Source organism: Marmota marmota, unplaced genomic scaffold, assembly GCF_001458135.2.
Source record: "Marmota marmota marmota unplaced genomic scaffold, marMar, whole genome shotgun sequence".
In the NCBI taxonomy this organism is placed as follows: Eukaryota; Metazoa; Chordata; class Mammalia; order Rodentia; family Sciuridae; genus Marmota; species Marmota marmota.
In genome coordinates, this window is record NW_026000241.1 from 3,516,545 (window position 1) to 3,542,265 (window position 25,721).

A 25,721-nucleotide genomic window follows, 5' to 3' on the forward strand; every position below is an offset into this window, starting at 1 on the left:
GAACAATGTGGCCAAGTGTTTTTATTGTCCATGAATCAGGAATGCTTGCTCTAGGGAATATTCATGTGTGCTTATTGTAGCAATGTCCTGAGTGTTGTGACACACAGTTCCCCTTCTGCCTTCTGATGTTGTAGATCATAGGGTCACATCTATGGTTCTAACTGAAGAGCTATGAAATTACTGTGTGTACATGATCCAGGTTAAAGAATTAGGTTGTGAATCAGATCGGGAGGCAAGACCTTCTCAGGTAGACTCTTAGGTGACTGGGGAGGGTGAGAATTTTATTGGCAGTGATCCTGGGTTTTGGAATGGAGGAATCACTGGACAACCAACCTTCTATTTTATGAAGGTCTTTCAGTCATGACATCATCAAGAGGGTGTAGCAGGAGACCCCAGCCTTTACCAGCTCACCTAAGCCAGGCAGAGGTACTCTCCATAAAGCAGGAAAGCCCAAGGTGGACCCAAGTGCCCATCCAGAAATGTGATCCACATGCTGGATAAAAAAGGACAATGTTAACTTGTAAATGATTGTGGAACTGCCAGGAGATGGATAGGAACAAGGAAGATAAACAGAGGCTATTGGTTTCACCCATGTAGCAGAGCCATGGGGATTGCTAGCGGTGCCCCCTACAGAGGACACCAGCACCTCCTGCCCTTGACATCATCAATGACTCTTTACCCTGGGGAACTGAGAGAGGGAGAAGTGGCTCCTAGGTTCTCTTCCCCTCAGAACTGACTGCTGTGGAGTCACTTTGGAAAAGATGCTGTTTCCTCCCACCTCTTGCCAGAGCCCTGACTCCCAGGGTATTGCTGCTGCCCATTAGGAGTCCACTGTCCAGATCCTGCCCTGTGGCTGAACTGGGCATGACTGCATTTCAGATACTGGACACTTGTCATGTGAGGTACTTTGTACTCCCATACACAGAGCTGAGACCTGAGTGCATGTGACCATATGCTGGAAAGTGGGTCAGCTGCTGCAGAGGGCTATTCCCTTGAGGAACACCAAGGCTTCTGTAAGTCTTGGAGGCCTGGACCCTCCAGTCCTAGAACATTGTCTGCTTTACAACATCCACAGGTGACACGTGGTTATCAATGTGTCAGAGGAGGTGGCTGCACCCTGCACCAGTGCCATTACTGTCCTGGACTCCAGAGCTGTCCACCCTCCACATATGCCTGTGTTTCAGGTCTCAGACCCATAGGCACTACCCAGGTTCCCCTCATCTGACATCTGTGCCAGTGTCACCATGTGTCAGTCTCTAAGCCAGATCACTGCAAAGAGGAATGTGCTCAACCCATCTCCATGGTCAGAGGATTCTGTTCATCGTTAGCTCCTCCAGGGAGAGACATGGTGGAAGGTGTGGCAGAGGAAGGCTACTCAGCACATGGTAATTGGAGAGCAGAGAGAGAAAGAGAAGATGAAAGGGGACAGGGATGAATCCTTCCAGGGATGAATCCCCCAGTGACCTACTTCTTCCACAGGTCCCACCTAGAGCAAAAGTCTTGAGAAGAACAATTTTAGAGGAGGAAAACTTCATGCTGGGACCCATGATTCCAGAGGTGTCACCCCATAGACAGTGGCTCCATTGCCTTGGGCCCAGCCTGTGGTGGAACATCATGGCAGAAGAGTGTGGTGGAGAAAAATGGCTCAGGACATGGTACTAGGAAGGAGAGAGGGGGAGAGAGAGAGAGAGAGAGAGAGAGAGAGAGAGAGAGAGAGCGAGCTTTGCTCTCCAAGAGCAAAATATATGGCCCCAAGCACTGCCCCCACCAATGACTCCTCTCTTCCAAACTTACCTTATCTGCCTACAGGGATTAATGCACTGATTAGGTTCCAACTCTCACAACACAATCATTTCCCCTCTGAACTTTCTTGTAAAATTGTCTCACATGTGAGCCTTTGGGGGACACCTCACAACATCCTGTGATGAGGTCAGAGCCCTGTGATTTAGTTCCTGGATAAAAGCTGCACCCCTGAACCTTGCCACGCTAGGGATCCTGCTTCCAACACATGTATTTTGGGAGATACTCAAGATCCAAACCATAACAACACCTCAGACTCTCCTTAAGGAACACAGCCATGTATACACCTTGAACTTATCCCAGTGATACCCATTTTGGATTTCCAGTCTCCTGATCTGTAAAATAATTCTTTGATGCTCTTTAATCTCCCAGTCTTGGGTCGTAGTTGGCTCTAGCAGCAAGAGGAAGTGACCATACCTCACAATCATCATGTTCTTGTTTTAATTTTGTCAATCACGACCCCTCGCCAACTCATGGTGTCTACGAAGCCGAGTTGAGAATTCATGTTGGAATCCACCTCAGGTGTGCTTTTCACACAGAAAATTGGGAAATGTAGTTTTCAAGCAAAGGAGCAAAATGAAACATTTTCCATCTTTTTATGAAATTATGTAAAGTCTGCGAGACATTGCGAATTTGTCTTTTGTCTTAATACATCAATTTGGTAGAATATGAAAATACAAATTCAATAAAATTAAAAGTCATATAAGTGGCATAATGTCAGTGTTGAAGAAAAAGATTTTGAAATAAATGTTGTTCAGATTTTTAAAATTAATTGGATTGAAATAAACTGAATTACTGTCTTAATGCCAAAAATCATAATAAAAGCAAGTTGTAGAAAAGATCTTTAATGTAATGGGATTTGGAGACAGTGTCAATGAATCCTCTGAACATATACTCAGAGGGAAGAAAAGAAAGGAAGAGAACTGAGAACACAGCTGATGAATTTAGGCACATTAAACAAATGCAGATCAGGAAATAAGGAAAGAAAAACAAACGGGATCCCAGAGGATGTATTCAGACCACGTTCGTCATTATAAAATATGACAAAGTGGATATATATCAACTGTTTAGTGTCAATTAGAATTAAAACACATATTATGCTATATGATCCAAGGAGGTGAGCCAAAAATACAGAAAGAATAAATGCAAGGAGCTTATGACACACTGTGCTTGTCTGTCAAGGCACCACCTTGTCCCCTGAGTACGTGCCACCATGCTGGCTGTACTTTAGTGAAGCAGGAATGAAGAAAGACACAAAACCATGAGAAGGTGCTCATCTTCACTAACGATCCAAGGCAGTGCTGTGGTTTGGATTTGTGGTGACCCCCCAAGGTCAGGTGGGGGACAAGGCAAGAATGTTCAGAGGTGAAGTGAGTAGATCATGACGCTGTAGCCTAACTGGTGGATTAATCCACTTAAAATGGATCTACTGGGTGAAACTGTGGGCAGGCAGGCTGTGGCTGGAGGAGCCAGGTCAAAGCTGCCTTTGGGTTTACATCATGTTTCTGGGGAGCGGAGCTCTCTCTGCTTCCCGGTTGCCCTGCCTGAGCTGCTTTCCTCCTGCTCCCCCTTCCACCATGGTGTCTGGCCTCACCTCAGGCCCAGAGCTCTGTGGTCAGCAGCCATGGACGGAACCTCTGAAACTGGGAGCCAAAATAAACTCTTCATGCTCTAAATAGTCTCGTCAGTCCTTTTGTTCAGAGCAAGGAAAGCTCACTGAAACAGGAAGTGAACTTAGGATACAGTTGTGCCCTGTATAACCTGTTTTGGTCCCTCACCAACCACACATAAATGTGATCTCAGAAGTGTGCATCACCTGGTGGCGTCATACCAATCTTAGCTTGTGTACGTGGTTGTGATAAAAGAGCAGGGCTTGTCTCTCCCTCATATCTCGCTGGGATCCTGTCTCTTCATATGATCTCTCCGTCTTGGGAGGGCTCCTGGCACAGCTCCATCCACCTGGATGGGATGAAGTCAGAGGCACCCTCACCAGAGCCAGAGTCATGCTAACTGGACTTTATAGACTCCCAAACTATGAGATAAATAGACTTCTTTATAATGTACCTAGTCTCTGGCACTTTGTTATAGTAATGCAAACGGACAAATATGTCACATAAAAGAGATATTGGGAAACCTAGTGATGTGATGTGTATAAACATGGAAATAGTTATGGTACATACTGAGTATTGTTGTTATTATATCTGCATTAGTAACTCTGAATTTCTTTTCCAGCTCGAAATCTTTAATTTAAAACTTGGTATTTTCTGTTCCAGATTCTATTTTACACTTGATCATCTGAACAGCTAATTTCCACTCCATATGACAAATATTCACTGAGCAAAAAAGTATTCACTTTCCAACAACAGGATGAGGCATTGTGGCTGTGAAGATGTGAAAGACCCAGTTCTCAAGTTTGAGGAATCTGTACAGAGGATGAGTAGAAAAATTCCACATAGTTGGTGTGATGGGAAGCAGTGTACATTTCATATAAAGGGCAAGATTTTTAGTTAATGTATTTGTATCACCTCAGAAAACATTCCTGTGTAAATGAGTTTTCAAGACAGCATTCACTCAGTACTGGAGGTACACATCCCATCACTTCTGAGGACATATGTCAATCCAAAAGACCAGAAAGCAATGGCTGCAAGTTCTTGCTCATGTGAGGAAGGGGATGAATTTGATGTCACAGCAGTCGAGAGTACAGCAGTGGTCCCTGGACACTGATGTCCAGGCAGGGTGAGGAGGAGGTTGGGTAGAGGGTGTGTGTCCAGTTTCATAAGAGAAATGATTTCTAAAATTCTCCAGCACTGTAGAGGACAATAGTTCATAACAATTTATTACAAAATTTTGGAAAACTAGAAGGGAGGAGTGTGAAGTGCACAGTAAAAAGAAATGATAAATGTTTTAGGAGATGGAAATGCCAATGACCTTGATTTCATCACTACACATTGTACACATACATTGAAATATCACACTGTGCCTCATCAACATATGCCAGTATTACATATCAACAAAAGTACAAATGCCCATACCTCAGTGATTGAAATGAAATTGCAATAAAAAGCCCAGCTGTATTCACACAAAATTACAATGATCAGCTAGATAGTGCACAGGTGATTCATTATGGTACATTCTAAACAATCTATGGGAATGAGCCCAAAGGAAGATGCAAAAAATAAGTTGCCATGAAATACACAGAGCAGAGGTAGTCACCCTTGGATGGAAGGGATGAGGTCTCTTGTCTCCACTATGTTGCATACTGTGACTCAGGAGAGGTGTGCTTCAACACTTTCACTGAGAGGCACCATCTTGCTGAGGACTCTCCCCAAGGCCACCTTGATGTCCCTGTTCCTCAGACTGTAGATGAAAGGGTTCAGCATGGGGGTGACCATGGTGTATGTCACTGAGGCCATCATACTTATCCTAGAAGACAGTGTGGCTACAGAACTGAGGTAGACCCCAAGGCTAGTGCCATAGAACAAGGAGACCACCAGGAGGTGAGACCCACAGGTGGAGAAGGCTTTGTACTTGCCTCTGTCTGATGAGATCCTCAGGATGGAGGAGAAAATCTGAGAATAGGAGAAGAGGATGCCAGTGAGAGGGAAGACACCTAGGATGATGGCCACAGTGTACACCACTATGTTGTTGATGAGTGTGTCAGAGCAGGTGTGCTTTAGGATTTCAGGAAGATCACAGAAATAGTGAGGGATTTCTATGTTTGTGCAAAAGGACAGCCTCAAGATGGTCAATGCCCCAGGCAGGGCACCTAGAACACTAGTGAACCAGGACCCCAGAGCCATGAGCTTGCAGAGCTGTGGGCTCATGATGACAACATAGTGCAGGGGGTGACAGATGGCCACGAAGCGGTCATAAGCCATCACTGTCAGGAGCAAATTGTCCTGGCATGCCAACAAAGCAAAAAAATAAATCTGTGAGACACAGCCTGCAAAGGAGATCCCTTTGCTGTGAGTGTGGATGTTCCTGAGAGCCTTGGGGATGGTGGTGGAGGTGAAGCCAATGTCAGCCAGGGACAGGTTGGAGAGGAAGAAGTACATGGGCGTGTGCAGGTGGGAGTCTGAGATGACAGCCAGGATGATGAGCAGGTTCCCCAGCACAGTGACCAGGTACATGGCCAGAAGTAGGCCAAGGAGGAGGAACTGAAGGTCAGGGTCATCTGTGAATCCCAGGAGAATGAAATTGCCTGTTTGGTTTCCTCTTTCCATGGTGCTGGTATGTTTTCCCAGGAGGAAGAGAAAGAACTCCAAATTCACTCCAAATAGGGATTCCCCAGGATGAACCCAGTGTCTATTATTGACAACTTGGGAACTCAAGAAATCATTTGTTTTGTCTTATCATCAGGTCTCTTTGCTGACAAGTTGCAGTTATCATTGTTACTCGAAGATATTGGCTCTAGGTCAATGGTTCTCCATTGGTTGTCACCTGGGAACTTGCTAGAAATGTGCACCTTCTGGCTCTCAGGACCCAGAGCCTCCCATTCTGGGTGCAGGCCCAGCACTCTGTGTTTCAACAAGCCCCTGGGGATTCGGAGGCTCACAGCCATAGGAGGACTGAGGCTGCAGTGCCTGAGCCTCCCTAAGCATCCTCCCTCCCCAGCACCCCTGCTGGCTGCTCTGGAGTGTTCTGCCACAGGCCCATGGGAATGAGGGTGTCCTAGCTCCAGGCAGGTCTGTGAGGCATTGGAGGCTTGTTGTTTTACTGTGCTGCTTTTCTGGAATTTCTACGTGTGTATCCCGACCTTTGGTGGCCCTTCTGCTAACACACATAAAAAACATTGCTATCATTAAGCCTTGTTTCCATTTCCTCTGAATTACCACTTTTCTTTTATGAATCCAACCAAACATGGGTTTTTCTAAATAAAGAAATCCTAGCATTTCTAAATGTAAAAGTGAATATTTGGGTATTTTCCACCATCTGATTCTCATCACATCCACTTATTCCACCACGTGGAAATGGCTCTTCAAATCCTGCCCATTCTGGACACTGACATTCTTTCTGCGTTTTCTTTGTGGCAAATGTAGTTTGGATCAATTTTAATTTCATATGTTCTTCTCTTCAGATGTAAATGGCCTCTGTCAGTTTTAAAAAATTCAGGTATATCCTTTGTCACATTCTTATAAATAAATGACTAAAAATGACCGTTTATCAGGTTGTGAGATCTTTGGTCCCATTTTAAAAAAAAATGACTCTCTTCATATTTGAAAGTTGAGTATGACAAGTCATTTAGTATTATTTCCACTGTCATTTTATTCCTCTTACCTGACTATAGTCATACATGAATTTAAGAATGACTAGGCTCTTTTGTAAGAACAGTATGTCTGGCATTTTTTAGAAATCCCCTCGAATTTATAAACCAATCTGGTAAAAACTGACATGTTACAATGTTCAGATTGTCATTCCAAGTACAGGAATTGACCTCTAGATATTTCTATTCTTTTATGGGCAAACTTTTCTTTTAATGAAAAGTAGATTGTGTCCATTTCTTTTAAGTAATATTGAGTATATTTTAGGTTTAATGCTCATGAGAATGATTATTCCCCATATTATAGCTCCACTGTTGCTATTATAGGCAGAAATCTTTTAAATTTTTTTTCATTGATGAAGTTTCATGTAATTTTCTGGGTTTTCTCATAAATTTTATGATGTTTTCTAAAAGTCTACTTTGACTAAAAAATATTAATTTGGAACACATTATCTCTCATTTTGGTTTCATTGTTTTGTTTCCAAAATCCAAATCCTTCTGAAGGTTTTGTGTAAGATAGGGAATTCTTCTACTTTTTCCTTTGTTTAAGCTAATAACCTTAGAGTTTTGTCATCAAATGTGATGCTCACTCTCATATTCAGGTGTTTATATTCAATATGTAATTTTAATGTCATTAACATGCATTTTTTTATTCCTGGATCATTTAGAGAGGCTATTTAAAGATATCAATAAACCTGTCATGGTTAATTAACTATTTTGAAAATATAATGTTAAATCCAATCTGTATATTCTCAAATAAATTTCAAACATTTGATGTGGAACAAGAAACAATAGCAGCTAACTTAATGCCTATATTTCACATATAAGTATATGAATAATATAAATTTATACAGGGACATGTATTATCATTGAAAGTAGAAGTATTTCTGAATTAACAGTTTTTTTGGGGTATAAGTAAGAAAAGTTCAGTGATTGGATTGAAAACATCTGAAGGAGAAAAAGTGACATGCAGATAGTTAAGACACAAAAATAAATAACCTCCTTGTTTAAAGTTAATATCTTAGATTTATAAAGTCCTAATGATAAATTATAGAGAGACTAATGCATTTCTGGGAAAAGGGCATAGAATATTAGACATTTGTGAAAGGAAATATACAAAGGATATTAAATGCTTGAGATTTTCATTCTTACCATTAATGATGAAAGGGAAATGTCGAATAAGATCCCATCTTCTCTGAAGTCATTTAGAAGTCCTTGTTAAAAACAGTAGCTGCAAAATTCCATCATTAGAAATGGAAGACACTGCTGTGAGTACATACTTGTCAGCTTTTCTGGGTTGGAGAAATTTAAATCAGCAAATAGATGTTTGTAATGACACACATGCTTACATAAGAAAAGTTATCCTCAAGATTCACCAAGCAAGGCTGGGGATATAGCTCAGTTGGTAGAGTGCTTCTTCATATGCACAAAGCCCTGGGTTCAATCCCTAGCACCAGAAAAGAAAAAAAAAAAGAAAAAGCAAATAAAGACTCACTAAAGTCGTAGCAGAGACCATTACTGAGTGGTAACATGAATCCTTCTTTTTGGCGGGGCCGGTACCAGGGACTGAACTCAGGGCACTCGAACACTGAGCCACATTCTCAGCCCTATATTGTATTTTATTCAATGATTGGGTCTCACTGAGTTGCTTAGTGCTTTGCTTTTGCTGATGCTGGGTATGAATTTGCAGTCCTCCTGTCTCAGCCTCCTGAGCTGCTGGGATTACTGGCATGTGCCACCATGCCGGGCTTAAGAGTCACTGTCTAGTTTATTATTCTATCCTTAGGAAATACCAACTTTAAAATTTAAAGATATTGGTAATAAAACATCATAGGGCAAAACTAATTAAAGCAGAAAGGAGGAGAAAATAAAGATCCAAGCAGAATAGATAAATTAAAAAGAAGAAAGACTCTGGAACTGATAAAATAAACTCCGTAACTAATTCATTAGTGTCCACATATAAATTTCACAAATGAGACAGAATTCTGATGAAATGGACAAAAGGAGGAAGAATAGAAATGCCTAAAGTTGGAAAGAGAAAAATGAACACAAAGTGAATAAAATGGTCAACCTTGCAAGATAACACTCCTTATAACTCCATGAGAAGAGAATGCAACTCTCTCATAACAGAATTTATTTCTGGGAAAATAACTGTCCAAAGTTGATGAAAGATACTAGTTCAATAACCAAAGAAAGAATGAAATAAATTACAAAATTTTCACCACAAATGCCCTGGCAGGGCCCTGAGGCAGGAGTAACACCAGAATTCTGCTTTAGGTAAAGAAGAAAACTAAGTCTATCATCATTAATGTTTACCAGTACATTGGAAGTTTGAGTCAGTGCCATACAAGGAGCAAAAGAAACCAGGCATTGAAGGCAACACTCATTGTTTTCAGAGGAGGGACTGACTGCAGACGATCTAGGGTAGCTGCAAGGCTATTTTAAATGAGTATGATTTTGCCAAGGCAACTGATACAAAACTAAGATGCAAAGAGCAGAAGCCACTCCAGGTGGCATCAGGAGCACAGAGAACATTCAGAATGTCTTGCAAATAGGGCTCCTATTTTTTAGCTCTAAACATGTCTATCACTGAATGAGAACTCAGTATTCTCTTTGTAACCTCTCTGCAAAGCCAAATTATTAAAAATAAAAATTAACAGAAAAGGAACTCACAAGAGATAAAAAGGGGCATCCCCAAGAACAGTCAAATCTGTTAGAAAATAGATCTCAAACATTTCAAATATTAACACCATTGAAAACTACCCGACAGGGACAGGAATATTGTAAATACCCAACAAATAAGAGTAATAATAGCTAGAACTTTCTCGAGGACCTATATTTATCCAGCCCTCACACTATGTTTAATATACCTTAGCTTATTTTTATCTTTGTTTACTTTTTATACAACATAAACAGAATTGTGTTAATGAAATTCAATGAGACAAATTAAGAGGTATAGATGCTCATTACATGTTAAAAGACGACTAAAATTGTTCTCACGCACATCCCCCATTAATTAAATCCTCATATTACCTCTACAAAGTGGATCTTACTATTATCCCAATTTTTCAGATGTGGAAAGGGAGACACAAACGTTAGGCTGAGCATGTAGTAATGGAGAATGGATGAATGTCCAAGTGCTGATGCACAGAAAAGAGGTCTCTTCTTGAGAAAGTGCATGAAAGGGTAAGTAGAAGAGGTCAAGATGGAGAGCATTACAGATACACGTCAAATAATGTGCAAATTACAAAGAACTATATATAAATAGAGGGAGACAGGAGGAGGAGGAAAGGGAACTGGGAAGGAGGTGAGAGGAAAACAGGAAGTACTGGGGATTGAATTGGGGCAATTATATTCCATGCTTGTCATGTCAAAACGAACACTGATACCGCATGTCACGATGACGTACTCATAAAAAGGGAAATTAAAAAAATGTTAACTTTCAACTAAATTAAATGGTATGGGCCCCCAAATTTCATTCTTCTTATTACTAGATCTATGTTACAAAAATCACCTGTGATCAATAATGTATTATACTTTAATTTCTGTCAATGAAACAATGAAGACATTAAAAGAAAAAAAATGGAGCGTCTTTGGTGGAGAAGGATGAAGGTACCTGCAGTGGCTGCCGCTGCTGGGTAGGAAACTTGAGACAAGCTGAGAGCTTGTTCAACCAGGAAGGTGAGAGAGCCTCAGAATCGGGTTTCACCAGAGAGATAGGAAGTAGAGATGTCGAGAGAGACGACAGGAGCTGACTGCACAGACGGCTCTAAGTGAGGGGCCCTCCTCACTGCAGTGTCCTTACTTAGGGCACCAATGCTCATCCTGTGAGCCCTGTGCTGCCTCCTACCTGCTCCCACATCAGCAGCCCTGGGGGTGGTGAGCTCCTGCTCCTCCTTCTCTGGGTGATGAGGGTCAGCTCAGCCCTGATAAAGGATAGGAGGAGGCGTCAGGTGTGGTGCTCTTCAAGGTCCAGGTGAAGCCTCTCATTCCTGGCAGAGCTGAGCTGTGGGTGAGAGGATCACGGGGCATATTTACTATTTCCAGGGCCTGGGAGGTTGAATTCTCAGGAATGCTCATTAAATTAATTGTTGCATTGTTATCTATTCTCAGAACAATTGAGTTTCCATGAGTGAAAACAAAAACCAAAAAAACTAGAAAGGTAATTGTGCATGTAGCCAGTTTTCCATCACGTTTTTTTTTCTTTTTCTCCCAAATATGTACATTCCTTCCCCTGGGGCACTTGGCTCATGGTGTGCTTTCTCCCTGGACTTGATCTCAACTGATCCTTGGCTTTCCCCATGAGCTTTTCCTCAGTAAGTGATACAGAGTTTCCTTGTCTACACAGACAAGTGCAGACACCCTTTCCAAGCCCATGTGAGTCCTGAGCACCTTCACTGAGGGCTGTGGACAGGACCACCCTCCAACCACATGTGTTCCAAGATGTTGTCCTGGCATTTGTCCTCACTATTGAAGGTGCAGTGTAGACAGAGCATCAGGTGTGTAGTTACAGAGGTGAGCGGTGAGAGGTGGGCTGACCGTACAGGCAGGAGTCTGCACAGGTGTCTAGGCTTTCCAGGTTCAGAGCAAGCTGAATGCATGGCCTGAATATTCCAGTCCAGAGAGGAAGGACCAGCTTCACAATTCACAAAGCACTGATTTTTATGCTCCTAAATCAAGAATAATGAAAATGATTCCAGAAAATAACAGTGGGACCCAGACCATTTCTTTTGGGCTTGATGGAGTAGCCAACAGGGTTAGAAGGAAAGATCTCCCGGGTGGCAGGACTCACCTGATCTGTACCATATTCCTGGATTCATTCCCCATGCTTCCCCCTCAGGAATGACGCCCTTCTGTGCTCACAATTGGCACAAAGTCATCAGGCCTATGGAAGTGTATTATAGGAAGGGCTGTGTGAAATCAAATTTTGGATCCCTTGGAAATAAAAAGGGAGGATACGCAGAATGCAACGTGTCCTCGGATCCTTGGATGTAGAAGAGAGGCAGAAAAGTCAGTGCCTGAGTGATGCGATGTGTGGGGTTTCACTCAGCCATTGCTGGATTTGAATGGGGATGCAGAGCCCAGGCACCCAGGCATGTGGGCAGCCTCTAGACGTTGGAAAATATAAGGAAAGGGATTCATCCTACTCAGATCCTCTGAAGGCTCACAGACCTGCAGAAACCTTCATTTTATCCCATAAGTCCAGTTTGCACTCTGACCTCCTGGACTGTAGGACCATCCATTGGTGTTCAGTTCAATCTCTGAAGTTTGCTGGAATTGATTCCATCCACAATAGGAGGGGAGGACACATTGTAACCCTGACCTTTATGTTTCAGGCTGGGTCTGTCCCCACTACAAACTAACTCTGCTCTTAAGAAGCTGAGCATACATATTGAAAAGGCAACTTGGCCATGTTTTTCCCTCACAAAGAATAACTGGGAAAGATAATTTTAAAAAAGAGGAGTACATAGAGAACACTTGTCCTTCTCTTTATGAAAATCTGAATGAAAGCTCTACTCGCCCAGGCGGTGTGGACTTGGTTTAAATCTGAATAGAAACATCAATGCAGCAGAACAATAAAATACAAACTTAATAAAATGAGAAGTTACATAAGTGGCATCAAATATCAATGTAGAATCAGGTAGACCAGGGCCTAGTGGCTGATCCAGAGATCTCTGTGTACCAGTCAGTGAATGGCTTGTTAGTTGGCACTACAGGAGTCATGTTACAGAGACCCAGAGTGTCATGAGAGTTCCCTTCACTGTCACCATTGCTATTCTAAAGCACACTAGTTAAGTCCAAAGGACTTCACTGGGCTCACTGGCAAGATGCCCATGTGGCTGAATGTATGTGCTGTTCTTTGAGTTTTGATCCTAACTCTGCCCCTGGGGTTGCAAGAGTTTATGTCTATGCCAAGCAGTGGTCCCCTGGTTGTGACAATCCTTACAGAGGAGCTGAAGAAATTTGCAAAATAAGCCTGGTACTGGGGCCAATCACACACTGGGAAGCAGAGGGGAAGCTAGCCAATGTTCCAGATGGTTCGTTTCTTGTTCAGGATAGTTCTATTGACCGTTTTCTTATAAGCATGAGCTTTATTTCCAATGGAAAAACACTACCAAGTAGAATGGAGCACCCCAATGGTAGGTTTATGAACAATCAGATGTGGAAGGACATGAGTCCATAATTGATCTAATGCAGCATCCAGTCAGGGACTCTGAAAATGGACCTTTTTGTTATTGAACAACTCAGTGCCTGGATCTGCAACCTATTCCATCAGACTGACCAATCAATCCAGTGTCGAGATTCATGCAGGTCCTTCTCTGCAGTACCTGTGCCTCTCATTATACCTCTGTCTACAAGGATAGACCTAATTCAGAAACGACTTTGACAAACAAAATGAAGAACTATTTCTAGGAGAAGCACTACTGAAAGATTGAGATCCTGAATTTTGCACTTTGTGAATAAGAAAAAGAGACTGAAACACAATTTACAACTTTCATTGCCATCAGAATCTTTTGCTGCCGTAACTACTCTAGTTTTCTATGTAAAAGAGTCATCAGTTTGTTTAGGATTCAGGAAGTGTCTGCAAAGTGTCTTGGGTTTATTTTGGTTCTTAAAAGGTATGTCTTGAGGTTCTAGAAGTGGAAATTATCTTTCATTACTGTGTAGAAAAATCACAGTGTGAATTATCAGATTCTCCTTGATGCCCTCCCCCAGTTCTTTACTGTCATTTTTATGCATTAAAAGTACACTTCATGTATCTTCAACCCTGAGTGAATGAATGAAACTCATAGATGGAAAATTGCTTTGTCTTTTAAAATGATCCAATTTCAGAAGTCAGTGTTGAATGAACATGTGAAAAAACAATTTACAGATACACTGAAGAGACTTTTAAATATCATAGTTTAAAAAGATTCATTGAGAATTATTAATGAACTTCATCATAGTTAATGGGATGCAAATCTGACACACATCTTTTACAACAATCTTTTCTAAATTATTTTTGGTTGTGAAAAGTTGTGTTTGTATTTGTGTTCATTTTTATCTAGCGGTTTGTTTACTTTAATAAATGGCCTTACATTAAAAATTGTAAAGAATTATATGCCACCAGTTTAGCAATCATGGCCTTATCTATCATTAAACCCAGGTACATGTTGGCATAGCGTCAAGACATATTGACTGAATTATGACTACAGAAATGAGATCAGGTCCCATGAGAGCATTGTTTTCGTGGAATGAGATGGACATTATTACCCCAAGTTCATGTATGAAAACATAAATGGTGTGAATATACTTTATATAACAACAGAAAAAAAGAGTGCCATGAAGAAGATTTTGAAATAAATGGTGCTTGGATAATTATTTATGGATTGGATTAAGATGGAGTTAATTGCTCTCTAAATGTCAAAAATGGTCATCAAAGAAAGTTGTGGGAAAGATCTTAAGTTGTAGTGGACTTTAGAAGGGAATATAGATGAATTCTCTGAACATATACCCAGATAGAAGAAAAAATGGGTAGAACTGAAAACATAACTGGAGAATTCTAGCATGTTCAACAGTGTAGGTCAAGAAATCAGGAAAGAAAAAATAAATGGAAAACTAGGAAATGCATTTAGAACCCATTAGGCATTATAAAACAAGACAATGTAGGTATTGATATACCTAGCCTAGTTCTCTCATTAGATCAGAAGCCAGCTTGTCACAAGTGATGAAGGATTCATTTCTGTTTTCTGTAAAAATATTAGGATGTCTGTAGGGCCTGGCCACTAATTGATGTTGTGAAGCTGATTGGAATGCCTGCCCGTGCCCTGAACTCACCCATGTCCGGTTTTCCCTGACCAGATAACAACCCTTTCCTAAACCTTAGTGACGCCTCATAAATTCTGGCCTTCCCTGGCCGGATAACGACCCTCTCTGAGTCTCTAAGATCTCCATAAATTCTGATGCCGGGGCCAGCAAAAATGTAAACTTGTGTTATGCTCCTCAGAGTGTTGTTATCTGTAACCCCCCTTTGTGTAACTTTTTGGGCTATAAAACTGGGCCACAAAGAAGCCTCGCCGCTGTCCTTGGCTCCCACGATTTTGATGGGCAAGGCAGCCCGGCCGGTCGAAATAATAAGCTTGCTTTAATTTGATTTTAATTGGAGTCAGTGGTCTTTTCTTGCGTCGTGGTCTAACATTTTGGAGTTCCCCAGCGAGATCAAACTGCAGGACCAGACTGCAATATCAGGCTGCTGGAAATTCTGAAGTCGGACCTTCGCTCCCGGGCTCCGGGCTGGAGAGCCACTCTAGGGGGTGCGCACCTTGAGATGTTCCAAGGCCCCAGGGTGAGCCTTTGGTCCTCGGAGAGCTGGAGTGAACTGCCGCACTAAAACAATTAGCAAGCATCTGGTGGAGGAGGCCTCCATAGGTAAGTGGCGCCTTTATAACATCTGATATCCGGTTAAGGGAGATCTCTTCTGATGACAGAGAGGTGGCCTGGCGAGGTTCACATATACTCCTGTCCGGACAGTAACGAGAAATCGTTCTGGTCCTCTGTTCTCTTCTGTAGGGAATTCCTCTGGAAGGGTAGAGAGGTGTGTGATGGGCACGCACGCGCTCCTCCCCGGAGCTTTAGCAAGACGTTGCATTGCTCCTCTGTTTTTCTGTTTCGGTGCCGGGTTTGTGTTTCCTTGTGTTTTGTTCTGTATTCTATATGTTTTTTCTGTCTTTTGTTGTGTGACTTCTGTGGTGAAACTTAAGGAAAGTGGACATCAAAATGGGTAATAAAGCAAGTAAGCCTGATAGCCCTTTGAACTGTGTTTTAAGGAATTTTGATAAACTTTACCCCTCTTTTGTTAAGCAGAGCTACGATTATCCCATCACCAAGAATCGCCTCCGAACTTTCTGTGAGGCAGAATGGCCCACTTTTGGAGTCGGCTGGCCCCCTGAGGGCACCTTTGATCCCCAGGTGGCATGGGCTGTAACTAATGCCACTCTTGGCAACCCTGGCCACCCAGATCAAATAGGATATATCCTACCCTGGGCAGAAGCAACAACTAATCCACCCCCTTGGATGAAGGTTTGTATGGTCCGGAATGGACAGGGAGGGCAAGCCCTGATTGTGACCAAAAAAACTTCCCAGGAGCCCTCAATTAAGAACCCTGTTTTACAGGACGCTCAGGAGGATTCTCCCCCCCCACTCCCCTACACTGGGGCTCCTCTTTATCTCCCTGCCGCTGGTGCGGGGACAATGGAGACAGCTGCAAAAACTCCACTGCCTCCCTCCCTCCCCCCTGAGCTGCAGCAACTACCTCATTCCACCACTCCTTCTGCTATCACTTCCCCAAATAAGCCAGCCCCTGTTCTATCCCCTCCCCATACCTGACAGGGTTGCCCCTATGGAAGGCCTGATTCTATCCCCTCCCCAGGCAGACCCGCAGGCACTGTTTCTATTTCTATCCCAGAGGAAGAGGTGACTCCCGCCCCTGTCCTTCCTCTCCTGCAGGTTCCAGAAGGTCGTTATATATATGTACCGTTTTCCACAAGGGATCTCTACAATTGGAAAAAACAGAATCCCCCGTTTAGCGTGGATCCTAGTTCCCTGATTTCCCTGGTTGATTCTGTCTTTTTTAATCATCTCCCCACCTGGGATGACTGCCAACAAATTCTGCATATCCTTTCCACTACGGAGGAAAGGGAGAGAATCCTGGCGGAAGCAGCTAAAGCACTGCCTGGAATAAACTCTCTTACTCGCATGACGAGAAAACGGAAGTCATCAACTTGGTTTAACCTAAAAGAAGACCAGACTGGGATTATGGAACGGCTGAAGGTAGGAGAGCACTCAGCGATTACCACCAGGCTCTATTAGAGGGTCTGAGGAGGGCAGCTCGCAAGCCCACCAATCTTTCTAAAGTAGCAGAGGTGAAACAAAACCCAGACGAATCGCCTTCAGCGTTTCTCAAACGGCTCCTGGAGGCGTACCGTCTATATATTCCTATAGATCCTGAGGACCCGACAAATCTGAAGGGGATTATCCTGGCTTTTGTAGCTCAGTCAGCCCCAGACATCCGTAAAAAGATTCAAAAGATAGATGGCTTTGCAGGGAAGAATAGGTCAGAATTATTGGAGATAGCCCAAAAGGTGTTTGAAAACAGAGAGAGCCGGGATGATCTACTGATAAGGAAGGTAAATCGGGCCACAGTAGCTGCACTAAGGTCTCCCGGAAGTTTTCAATTCCAGACAGATGCAGGCGGCACATGGCAGGGACAAAAGACGGACTCCCCTCCAAATAGATCAGTGTGCTTATTGCCGGGAATATGGACACTGGAAAAATCAGTGCCCCCAACGAAATCGAAAAGACTTTCCCCCGCTGCAGACCGGAGCCCCTCAGCCAAAACCGGCTCTAACTTTAGAAGAATAGGGGGACCATGGCTCTTTCAAACTAGGCTCCTGAGAGCCAATGGTAACCTTCACAATTGGGAGCCAACCTGTAAATTTCTTGGTGGATACAGGGGCTTCATATTTGGTGCTACAGAAGCCCCTAGGACCCCTCACTAATGAAACTATGGAAGTACAAGGGGCAACAGGAGAAATTAAAAATTATAGATGGACCACAGATCGGACTGTTGATGTAGGACAAGGAACAGTGACTCACTCTTTCATTGCTATCCCTGAATGCCCTTTCCCATTGCTGGGGCGGGACCTTCTAAGCAAACTTCAGGCAACTAGATCATTTTCAAGGGAGATGCCTACACTACAATTGGGGAGTCCTACAAGAGCCTTAACTATAACATGCCCATTAAGTGAGGAATATCTGCTTTCTCAAAATCCTATCCAAGCTTCAGAGGGAAAATGGAAAAAACTATTAATCCAAGAAATTCCTGCAGTTTGGGCTGAAGATAACCCTCCGGGGTTAGCTAAACATGTGCCACCAGTCGTAGTCCAGCTAACCTCTGGGGCTATGCCCATTCGGATTAGACAATACCCCATTAGCTCTGAAGCCAGAGAAGGCGTCAAAATTCATATCAGACGTCTCCTAAGAGAGGGAATACTAATTAGATGCTAGTCAACCTGGAATACCACTTTGCTGCCGGTCCAAAAGCCCGGGACTCATGATTACAGACCCGTACAGGACTTAAGAGAAGTAAACAAACGGGTGGAAACCGTACACCCAACCGTCCCAAACCCTTATACCTTGCTCAGTATGTTGCCACCGGAACATACAGTCTACACCGTATTAGATCTGAAAGATGCATTTTTCTCCATTCCTTTGTCAAAACTGAGTCAGCCCATCTTTGCATTTGAATGGACTGACCTGGAACAGGGGATATCAGGACAACTAACCTGGACTCGACTACCTCAAGGATTTAAGAACTCCCCCACCATCTTTGATGAAGCACTCAACAAAGATTTGAGCCTCTTCTGCAGTGAGTACCCTGAGATAACCTTGCTCCAATATGTGGATGATCTTTTACTAGCAGCAAGGGATGAAAGGGACTGTTTAAGGGCCACCCAGGGTTTATTGAGAACCTTGGCTCAATTGGGGTACTGAGTCTCCAAAAAGAAAGCACAAATCTGTTCTCCTCGAGTTACTTATCTAGGATATGAACTGAGGGAAGGGAAAAGGCTGCTATCCCAAGCGCGCATAGAGGCCATAATGAAGATCCCAATCCCAACTACTAAAAGGCAAGTTAGGGAGTTCCTGGGGGCAGTTGGGTACTGCCATCTTTGGATACCTGGATTTGCTGAGATTGCCAAGCCTTTATATACTGCAACTGCAGGGGGCAACTCACCCTTAGTTTGGACTGAAGAAAATGAATTAGCCTTTAAAAATCTAAAAAAGGCCCTGGCACAGGCTCCAGCCCTAACCCTCCCTGATATCTCTAAGCCCTTCCATCTGTATGTTCATGAGAAAAAGGGCATTGCAAAAGGGGTTCTTACCCAAAATATAGGGCCATGGAAAAGGCCTATTGCCTACATTTCAAAAAGGCTGGATCCAGTAAGTAGCGTCAGGATGGCCCCCTTGTTTACGAGCCATAGCGGCTACTGCACTTCTGGTGAAGGAAACAGACAAGCTTACCCTAGGGCAGACTCTAACTGTGACTGCCCCTCACGCAGTGGAAGCTCTATTGAGGGATGCCACAAATCATTGGATGTCAAATGCCCGCCTCACTCAATATCAAGCTCTACTCCTAGATAAAGACAGATTAACCTTCAGTAAATCCCTGGCCATCAATCCAGCAACTCTGCTGCCAGACAGCAATCCAGAGGAGTCAATTCATGACTGTTCAGAGATGCTGGGTGTCATCCAAAGTACTCGACTAGACCTGACTGACATTCCTCTCACCATCAGAGACGCAGACCTTTACACCGATGGCAGCAGCTATGTCCGAGATGGAATAAGGTATGCAGGGGCAGCTGTAGTCACAGGTCAAAAAGAAGTTATTTGGGCCCAGGCTCTGCCCAGGGGCTCATCAGCTCAGAAAGCAGAAATCATTGCTGTGACACAGGCATTGAGATGGGCAAAAGGAAAACGGGTGAATATCTACACAGACAGCCGTTATGCCTTTGCTACAGCACATGTGCAGGGACAAATATATAAACAAAGGGGACTTCTAACCTCAGATGGCAAGACCATCAAAAATAAACAAGAAATTCTTGAACTACTGGAGGCAATTTGGTTACCAGACAAATTGGCTATTATCCACTGGCCTGGACACCGCAAAGACGATAGTCCTCAGACCCAGGGTAACAACCTGGCAGATCAAACAGCCAGGGAAATAGCCCTTGGAGAGCCAAAATACCAAACTGTCCTAGAACTCTCCAATTATCCAAAATTTCCAGTTAAATTTTGGGAAGAGGCCCCGTCATACACTACAGAAGAAATAAACTCATACTCCTCAATGGGGGCCCAGCAAAACTGTCATGGCTGGTGGACCCTCCCAGATAAAAAAATCTGCATACCTAAGCTACTGGGGAGAAAATGGTTAACTAATCTTCATCAAGCCATGCATTTATCCCCCAAGAAGATGTCAGAATTGATCTCACCCTATGTCTGGCTACCAGCACATCGAGAGATGCTTCAAGATATCTCAAATCGGTGCATGACATGTGCACAGGTAAACGCTAAAAGGAACCAGCTTCCACAAGGAAACAGGAGTCACGGTACTGTACCTGGTGAATTTTGGGAACTAGACTTCACTGAAATTAAATCTGGACTATATGGATATAAATACTTGTTAGTCTTTGTTGATACTGTCTCAGGCTGGGTAGAGGCTTTTCCAACCCGGACGGAAACAGCACAAATAGTAGTTAAAAAGCTAATAACTGAGATTGTTCCTAGATTTGGCCTCCCTCTAATTTTGGGGTCTGACAATGGCCCGGCCTTCACGGCCAAATTATCTCGATTGATTTCAAAGGCCCTTAATATAAACTGGAATTACGCTGTATGTATCATCCTCAAAGCTCAGGGAAAGTAGAAAGGATGAATAGAACATTGAAGGAAACACTGACTAAATTAATTCTTGAGACTGGTGGTAACTGGGTTGATCTCCTGCCTTTTGCCCTGCTGAGGGCCCGTTGTACTCCTTATCGGGAAAAATTTACCCCTTATGAAATAATTTATGGGCGACCACCGCCTATGGTTCCCAGAATACATCTAGATCTGCTGGGAGACTTTCCAGTCTCAGAGGCACTTAAAGGGTTACAACTCATCATGGATAAGATCTTTCCTCAGGTCCAGGCCGCTCAACCCATCGGACACAGATCGCCTGATCATTCATTCCAGCCTGGAGACGCTGTGCTGATAAGACGGTTAAAAACCAACAGTCTTGAACCCAGGTGGAAAGGCCCTTACATCGTGATTCTCCGCACTCCCACTGCCGTCAAAGTTGCTGGCATTCCTGCATGGATTCACCATTCACAGCTTAAGAAGGCACCTGCAGAACCCACTGGAGGAGAATCAAGCAACCAAAGGTGGAAAGTGACTAAACATGGACCCTTTAAAATTAAAATTTCTAAGGGTTAATGTTTTGTCATTAACTTCTCATTTTTTTCCTTGTCATTGTAAACATTATGCTAATGTTTTTCACTTGTTGTAATATATATGTATTCTTGGGTTTTAGCTACGCCAGTTTCAATGAACCTTGCACCCCTTCTGTAGCCCAGGTAGGACCTGCCATTGCAGGATCCCCACTAATATTAAATTGCACTTACTCCTGTCAGGATCCAATAATTGGCCCTATCAGATGGTATAAAGATAACCAAGAAGTTTTTAGTCAGGTATTCAGGGAGGGACCATGGAAAAACCTCACAGATCAGTCCCAAAGAGGTAATATAAACTTTGGAATCTATAAATACTCAGCTCACCCACGAGATTCAGGGCAATATTCCTGTGTTAAGCTTAAAAAGGGAGCCCTGGTGGATACTGTCTATTCAAGTGCCACTTTAAATGTGGATGTTTCTGTGAGCCCCCTAGAGTCTGTAAATAACCAGAACTTCTGGCCACAATTGGCTGTTGACACTATGAACAAAAGTTCCTTCTGCATACAAGAAGGAAGTTCGGTCCATCAATTGTTAGCTAATAATCTTATGGGCCTGTCTATAAAATATGATGACTATGTTAAGGTGACTGGGGATAGAGTTACACAGCAAAACTGGCCTGTGTCTCATACAGAGTCAGCCTTGCCGGCTTCACTAATTGTCCAGAAACATTGTCTATGCATAGACTGCATCCTTCCTCGATCCCCACCGAATTGTTCTATTGAACAATATATCTCCCTACCCAATGGCAAACGACTTCCTACAGGATGGGTTTTTCTCTGTAATGAGACAACCTTCCAAGCGTTGCCTACCAATTTCTCTGGAATCTGCTCTGTTGGGAGGATCTTTCCTTTACTGCCATCCCTGGCATCTCCCCACCGAGTTATCCAAAGTCTGCCCCCCAATTGCAATGACAATGTAATCCTCCTGGACCCACTGGACTTTGCAATTGCAGCAGCTTTCATTCTACCAGTCCCAGGAATAATGGTAGGAATTCAAAGAGAAATCACTAAATTAGCCTGTAGTTTTAGCAAAACAGGTAACCTTACGGCACAAGTTTTAGCAGAAATTAATCAAGAGATGAAAGAACTCCGAACCTCAGTACTACAAAATAGAGCAGCTACTGACTTTCTGCTACTGAAACATCATTTGGGTTGCCAACAATTCCCAGGCATGTGCTGTTTTAATATTACTGACTATTCTAATGTTATTCAACAACAGATAGATGAAATGAAAAAGGAAATAAACAAGATTCAAATGGACAACTTTTGGCCAGACCTAAAAAACTGGTTTCCATGGTTAACTTCTCTTGCAGGTCCTATAATTTGTATTCTTCTCCTATTAGTTATTGTCCCATGCATTATTAACTATGTGCTCAGGTTTATAGGGCTACAACTCAATTCTGTTATGTACCACCGACAGAATTAACATATGTTGCTGACATTACTGGTTGCTCCCTATCAAAGATTTGAAAGGGACACATCAGAAAAGGGGGGAATGATATACCTAGCCTAGTTCTCTCATTAGATCAGAAGCCAGCTTGTCACAAGTGATGAAGGATTCATTTCTGTTTTCTGTAAAAATATTAAGATGTCTGTAGGGCCTGGCCATTAGTTGATGTTGTAAAGCTGATTGGAATGCCTGCCCGTGCCCTGAACTCACCCATGTCCGGTTTTCCCTGACCAGATAACAACCCTTTCCTAAACCTCAGTGACGCCTCATAAATTCTGGCCTTCCCTGGCCGGATAACGACCCTCTCTGAGTCTCTAAGATCTCCATAAATTCTGATGCCGGGGCCAGCAAAAATGTAAACTTGTGTTATGCTCCTCAGAGTGTTGTTATCTGTAACCCCCCTTTGTGTAACTTTTTGGGCTATAAAACTGGGCCACAAAGAAGCCTCGCCGCTGTCCTTGGCTCCCACGATTTTGATGGGCAAGGCAGCCCGGCCGGTCGAAATAATAAGCTTGCTTTAATTTGATTTTAATTGGAGTCAGTGGTCTTTTCTTGCGTTGTGGTCTAACAGGTATATCAACTGATTAAAGTAAATTAGAACTAGGATATATATTATGGTATATGATTCAAAGAGCTGAGGCAAAAATACAGAAAGAATAAATGCAAGGAGATCATGACACACTGTACGTGTCTGTCAAGGCAAAACCTTGTCACTGGAATATGTGCCGCCGTGCTGGCTGTACTTCAGTGAAGCAGGAATGAAGAAAAACACAAAGCTATGAAAATATGCTCATCTTCACTAACAATCCAAGGCAGTGCTGTGGATTAGGTATGTGGTGTTCCCAGAGCTCAGGTGTTGACAGGGCAAGAACATTCAGAGGTGAAGTGATTAGATCATGGAGCTGTGGCCTAATTGTTGTATTAATCCACTTAAAATGGATCAACTGGGTGAAACTGTGGGCAGGTAGGTGTGCCCAGAGGAGCTACATCCCCAGGGGGTGCCTTCAGGTTTATGCTTTGTTGCTGGACAGTGGAGCTCTCTCTGCTTCCTGGTTGCCCTTCATGAGCTGCTTCTCTCCTCTATGCCCTCCGCCAGGGTGTCACCTCAGGCCCAGAGCTGTGGAGTCAGCTGACCACGCACCAAACCTCTGAAACTCAGAGCCGAAATAAGCTTTTCCTGCTCTAAGTTGTACTTGACAGGCCTTTTTGGTAAGGAAATGCTAAGACAGGAAATGAGATTAGAATACAGTTGTGCCCTGCATAATCATGCTTTGCTTCCTCACCAATCATACATAGGATGGTGATCTCATAAGTTTGTATCATCTGGTGATGTCATACTGGCCCATCTGAGTATTTCTTTGGCTTCCTGTCTCTCCATGCGATCTCTCCCTGTTGAAAGTGCTCCTGGCACCCGGATGGGATGAAGTCAGAGGCTCCCTGTCCATAGCAGGAGTCATGCTAACTGGACTTGATAGAGCCCCAAACTGTGAGAGAAAGACCTCTTTATAATGTACCCAGTCTCTGGCACTTTATTATAACAATGCAACAGATTAATACATCAAATAAAAGAGACATTGGGAAATCTAGTGATGGGATGTTTATAAAACGTGGAAATAGTGCTGGCACCTGCTGAGGGTTGTTGTTATTAATATCAGCATTAGTAACTCTGAATTTCTTTTCCAGCTCAAAATCTTTTATTCAATTTATAACTTTGCATTTTCTCTTCTAGATTCTATTTTACATTGGACCATCTTCCCAGCTAATTTTCACTCCATTTGACAGATATTCACTGAGTAAAAACTCCTTTCCAACAACAGGATGAGGCATTGTGGCTGTGAGGATGTGAAAGAGCCAGTTCTCAAATTCAAGGAATCTGTACAGAGGGTGAGTAGAAAAATTCCACAGTCAGTGTGATGGGAAGCACAGTAGGAATGATTTAAAGGGGAAAACATTGAGTTAATTCATTCACACCACCTCAGGAAATGTTCCTGTAAATGAATTTTCAGGACAGCATTTGCACAATTTACACACCCTATTCTGAGGATATATGTCAATCCAAAGGACCAGAGCAAAGGCTGCAAGTTCTTGTTCATATGCGGAAGGGGATGAAGTTGATGTCCCAGAAGGTGAGAGTACAAAAGTGGTCCCTGGAAATCAGGCAGGGTGAGGAGGAGGTTAGTTTCAGGGTGTGAAGCCCAGTTTTACAAGAGAAATGATTTCTAATGTTGTACAGCAAGTAGAGTGCATGGGCTCTCTCTTGTTCAGCAGGGAGGTCCACAGAACAGGGTAGAGGAGAGTGTGGCTGTGGAGATGATATTCAAGACCTCCGGAGATCAAGCAGGAAGCAGGTTGATTTTATTGCCCAGTTACCATGTATATATGCTCTGGAAGTAGCCAGGCAGGTTACAGGCAGCCACCCATGCAATTTCTTGCTAACTGTCCTTACAGCGACCAACCGAGGGACAGGCTGTGGAGCAAGTGCAGGGACTGCAATACATGGCCTCACACCCAGGGCTGTGCCTACAGGGTAAGCAGTCTGCCACTCACATGCCTAGTATGAGGGGAGTGGCCTGCCACTCAGGCGCCCTTAACATATGCATATCTGCAGTACTCCATGCACTTGTCCGCCAGTAGAGGATAATAGTTCATAACAATTGATTATATAATTTTGGAAAACTAGAAGAGCATGAAGTATCCCAGTGATAAGAAATAATAAATATTCCAGGAGATGGAAATACTGATTACTTTGATTTTATCACTACATGTAGCATGCATGCATTGAGATATAACATGGTGCTCCATCAACAAATGCCAGTATTTTGTATCAATAACAATACAAATACCCACACCTCAGTGTTGGTTATCACAAATTAAAAATCCCATTTGTATTCAAACAAAATTACAATGACTGGTTAGATAGTACATAGGTGATCCAAAATGTTGCAATAGAAACAGTCCCTAAGTAGGAACAAACTCTAAGGATGATGACAAAGCCATGAAAATATGCTCATCTTCACTAACAATCCAAGGCAGGACTCTTGAAGATGGCAGCGAGGGGAGTGCATTACCCCCGTGTGCTGCTTCACTGTGTGGGAGTATGACAAGTCAGGACGGCTAAAGGATATCTTGTTAGGAATTTCCAGCAATAGTGGGGTGCTCCGGAACCTGGAGGAAGGATTTCCATCGCA

General features: G+C 43.1%; 2 protein-coding genes across 7 annotated transcripts in view; both read right to left on the minus strand.

The window, feature by feature from the left end:
- Positions 1–25,721, minus strand: part of LOC107145002 (adhesion G protein-coupled receptor E2-like) — a 452,375-nt gene that overhangs the window by 251,755 nt on the left and 174,899 nt on the right. The window lies entirely within an intron of this gene.
- LOC107144994 (olfactory receptor 7C2-like) lies at positions 4,547–6,023 on the minus strand. Its single transcript, XM_015488848.2, has one exon. It carries the CDS (start codon positions 6,021–6,023, stop codon positions 5,067–5,069), a length of 957 nt encoding a protein of 318 aa, XP_015344334.1. The 3' UTR covers positions 4,547–5,066.

Excerpts from the sequence above, each read along its gene's own strand:
- LOC107144994 (XM_015488848.2), bottom strand. The coding sequence starts at position 6,023 with ATGGAAAGAGGAAACCAAACAGGCAATTTCATTCTCCTGGGATTCACA.